The sequence below is a fragment of the Poecilia latipinna genome, unplaced genomic scaffold (genome assembly GCF_001443285.1).
Source record: "Poecilia latipinna isolate Pla-1442-1.1 unplaced genomic scaffold, P_latipinna-1.0 Scaffold799, whole genome shotgun sequence".
Lineage (NCBI taxonomy): Eukaryota > Metazoa > Chordata > Actinopteri > Cyprinodontiformes > Poeciliidae > Poecilia > Poecilia latipinna.
In genome coordinates this window covers 248217-252108 of record NW_015113415.1, presented here as the reverse complement: position 1 = coordinate 252108, position 3892 = coordinate 248217, and the positions used below count along the sequence as shown (strand labels likewise).

The window sequence follows — 3892 nt, the reverse complement described above, 5'->3', positions numbered from 1 at the left end:
TTTTTCTCTGAAAAGCATATTGTGTTCAGTAATCTGCAAATTTACACAGAATACAGCAGGAAATTGTGCTTAAAAGTGTCAGGCTGAAGGTTGGCAAGGGTGAAACATTTTAAGCACTACTACTCACCCTGCACCTCTCATCACACACCCAACTACCCACGCACACACGCGCACACACTCTTCTCTTGAATGTCTGCACACACAAACACACACACATACACACAAACACTCAGATGTCAGTGAAGTCTGAGTGACTCGATCCCTGTCACCGGTTGCCTGCTGAGAAAACAGCACCACCCCACTCTGCTCGCTCCCCTCCTCTCTCGCTCTCCCTCCCTCCACTCTGGACGCCAGCCTGACATACCAGACCTCGTTCGTTAGCGCATATTTTTACCCACCGTTACTAAATTAGGAAGCCAGAGGGAGCGAATGGAGAGCGGCTGCCAAGGCTGAAGAAGAAGGGTCTGATCAGGCCTGGGTTTGCTGAGGGGCCCATGCCAACCCGACCAGCTTCATTAAGAGCCACTTGGGTTTCAGAAATAGAAGCCCAGCAGGGACTGAGGCCAAACAGATCCCTGGATGGCCAGCCAAAAACTCATGGGACAAACAAACAAATAAACGAGTTGTCTCATGGCCTGCCAGAACCAACCGGCAGTGGCCATCCCAAGGAGCCAGCAGAAGTTATCTTAGGCAGTCTCGCACACAAAATGTGCCGTGACCCGAGTTTAAAAGTGGTGATGCTGCGTACTCTGCCAGCCCAGCACAGAATAAATTAACCTAGAAAACTGTCTCTGGAGACCAATTTCTCAAAGCGGCCACAGAGACGTAACTTCTTGTTTATATGGCGTGAATGTTGGGCACTGATGTGAGAAGGAATATTTTTACAAGTAAATGTACATTTCCTCTACTCTCTCTGTGAATACAATGCAGCTTTTCTGTGAAATCCAAAGATGCTTTTATAGAACGAAATCCCTTATTTTTGTTTCATTCTGAAAAGATGTCAGTAATTTATTCAAGTAAAAATTTTCTTCAACTAACTACTGAAGAAAATACAATTTAGGAGTGGAAATAGGAAGAACTGTCTTTGAGTGACACCTTTCATCCTGAGCTCTACACTGACTCCATCCTGTTTAATAACCTTTCTTTATAATAACTATAAACGTAAACATACTGGTTTAGTCACATGCATTTTATAATGCATAGGCTAAGATTGTAAAATGCCACTCAAAAATGTTCACACATTAATTGACCACAGTCTTTCTTCCAACAAAACTAACGTTAAGATTTTTGATGTGGTCCAGCTAGATACCCAACATGAATCTAACAGAGAATCTGTACACTGAGCTAAAGATTAGCAGGATGGCTAAAAGGCCTTCAAGACTCACAAAAGATAAATCTCATATACCAGTAGAAGCAGCCAGAAAGATGTTCAGGTACATTAACCCTCTGGGGCCCCCCTCAGAAAAACTTTCACTTAGGACCTTTAAGATCCAAATTTCTCTTTTTTTCAAATAAAAAAGGGAAACTAATTAAAGTCCTATATCAAAGGTTATGTCCTAATAAGAACAAAAAATAAGTCCCATTTCAGATTTGAAATACTGTATTTTCTACATCTCTATTCAGTTTTTGGTATAATAGCAGCCCCTATTTTTATTATGGAAACGCAGTTAAAAAAAATCATACATTTTATGTGCAGAATGGAATTTTTGGAGTGTTTATGTTATTGTAGCATTTTTATCCAAATGCTACAATAACATCTTGCAGTTTCCTTTTAATAATTATCATTTCAATCCAGAAATGACAAGCAGACAAGCAGGTCTGACTAATGAGAAACTAACTTTGCAGTTGAATGGGAATTACTTTTAATTTAAATCTACCAGGGGTATGAATACGTTTATCCATGAAGTGTACGTTACAGACATACTTGAAAAACAAAAATTTTAAAAATAAAAATCTTGAAAAATAAATCTGAGATCTTTGTAAAGTTTTGAAAAATAAATACAAGCATTAAAAATAATAGATGCATAAGCATTCACATCTTTTGAGATCGTACTCAAAATAAACTCAGACGTTTCTGAAGATATTTGTTGGTGCCACTCATAGTCTTACAAAATATAGTACTTTTTATTTTTTCTGAAATTGAAAAGGTTTAGAACCAACAAAAACCACCCTACATCTGACAACATGGCCAAACTGAGATGTTGGGGAAGAAGAGCCTTAGTAAGAGTGTCACCTTACAGAGGGAACACCGGAAGCTCGACGTTTGCATTCCACCAGGTTGGCCTTTATGGCAGAGTGACAGAAAAGAAAGCAAGAAAGTCTCCCAAAGTGGGTGTATCAATTTTTAAAAAACATACAACTTTATTTAAGACTTTTATTGCTGTCCTGGTTGCTTCAACACAATGTTAAGCCATCTGTAAATACGTATGATGTTTAAATATGAAGTTTTTTTTATTTACAAAAATATCCAAAAACATATTTTGACCCTGTCATTATGTTTTATTTGTGTTTGTTGAGTTGTTTTTAAGGAAAAATATATGATCAACTATTACATAACAACATGTGAAAAAGGTAAAAGGGTGTAAATGCATTGATATGGTACTATAAATGGTTTTGATTTCCAGTACTGTGTGTGTTTCTTCTAATAATACACAGGATTTAAGATTAAATTCTATTTAAGTTAACTGTTTTCAATACTTACAACATTGTGGTCCTAAAAGCGTTGATAAATAAATAATATCAGAGAACATCATGCGCTTAAAACTACAAAATAGGTGTCTAATAAAACCATAATTTCGTGAAGATCGCAACACTGATATAATTCTTCCCATGGAAAATGAGGGAGACAATTACTTTTGTGTAACTATACTGACATCTTGTGGAGATAAATTGAATAACAGCATTTGAAAGATTTATTTTTCGTGTTTATTTAAATCTCAATGAAATAATAATAATGATATGAAAAATACTATAACTCATTAAAAATCAACTAAAGATAACTCAAAGAAAATCCACATGGTTCCACATGCCAAAAGCTATGGAAAGCCTTCAAACATAATTGTTTTGAGCTGTCAGTGTTCTTGAATGTAGCTCACTTCCTTGTGCTTCTGTAGCAGTGAGTTAGCAACCGAGTGTGGCTTCAATAAGAGGCTACAGGCGGCGGCGGCTACAATAACAACGGATGTTTTCAATTATAATTCAGGAGCAATTTATATTTAGGGCCTACTAACCTAAACATAAATTGATGCTGTTTTATATCACGATACGACAGCTTCTAGACAACAGTCAGCAGTAAAACGACTCTGGCAGTGTAACCACGGCAACCGTCTTCAACGTTAGTTTACAATGGAAGACGATCAAGCAGAAATAAAAGAACGGAATCATGCCTCGACTGCGTAAGTATTCTTCCGACGTTTCCGACGGATCGCCATAATACGGGATAGGGGGGTTAAAAACCGTAGTTTTCCGGGCAGACGAGAGACTTAACAGATATGGTAAAATTTCGGGAAACTCTCCATTGAGGTAAATGGAGAAGAAACATTTTAACCTAATGTTATAATGTTTATATTAGCGAGACTTTGCACGCAACATGTTTGTTGTTATTGTTGTTTTTCATTTGCTGAGCCTGCTGGGCCGATTGGCGGTCAGGTAAATATGTATACAGATTTATATTGGAAAAATATATATATATTTATTTTACCTGTATTTTCTGCACTATAATTGTTTTCATTTTATTATTATTATTTTTTAATTATGCTACTTGAGTTCAATTTTTGGGTACCCACTTCTGCTTGTAAAAAAACAAAACAAAACACAGCGCCCCCCCCCCCCCCCCCCCAACCACAACCACACACCCACCAAAAAAACAATACAATACACAAAAAACACTAGT

General features: G+C 37.1%; 1 protein-coding gene across 1 annotated transcript in view; it reads left to right on the top strand.

The window, feature by feature from the left end:
* Positions 1-3095: 3095 nt before the first annotated feature.
* ttc23 (tetratricopeptide repeat domain 23) overlaps positions 3096-3892 on the top strand; it is a 27915-nt gene continuing 27118 nt past the window's right edge. Inside the window, exon 1 of the mRNA XM_015046949.1 lies at positions 3096-3395. Coding sequence (XP_014902435.1) covers positions 3346-3395 — 50 coding nt within the window. The 5' untranslated portion in view covers positions 3096-3345. The remainder of the gene's footprint in view (positions 3396-3892) is intronic.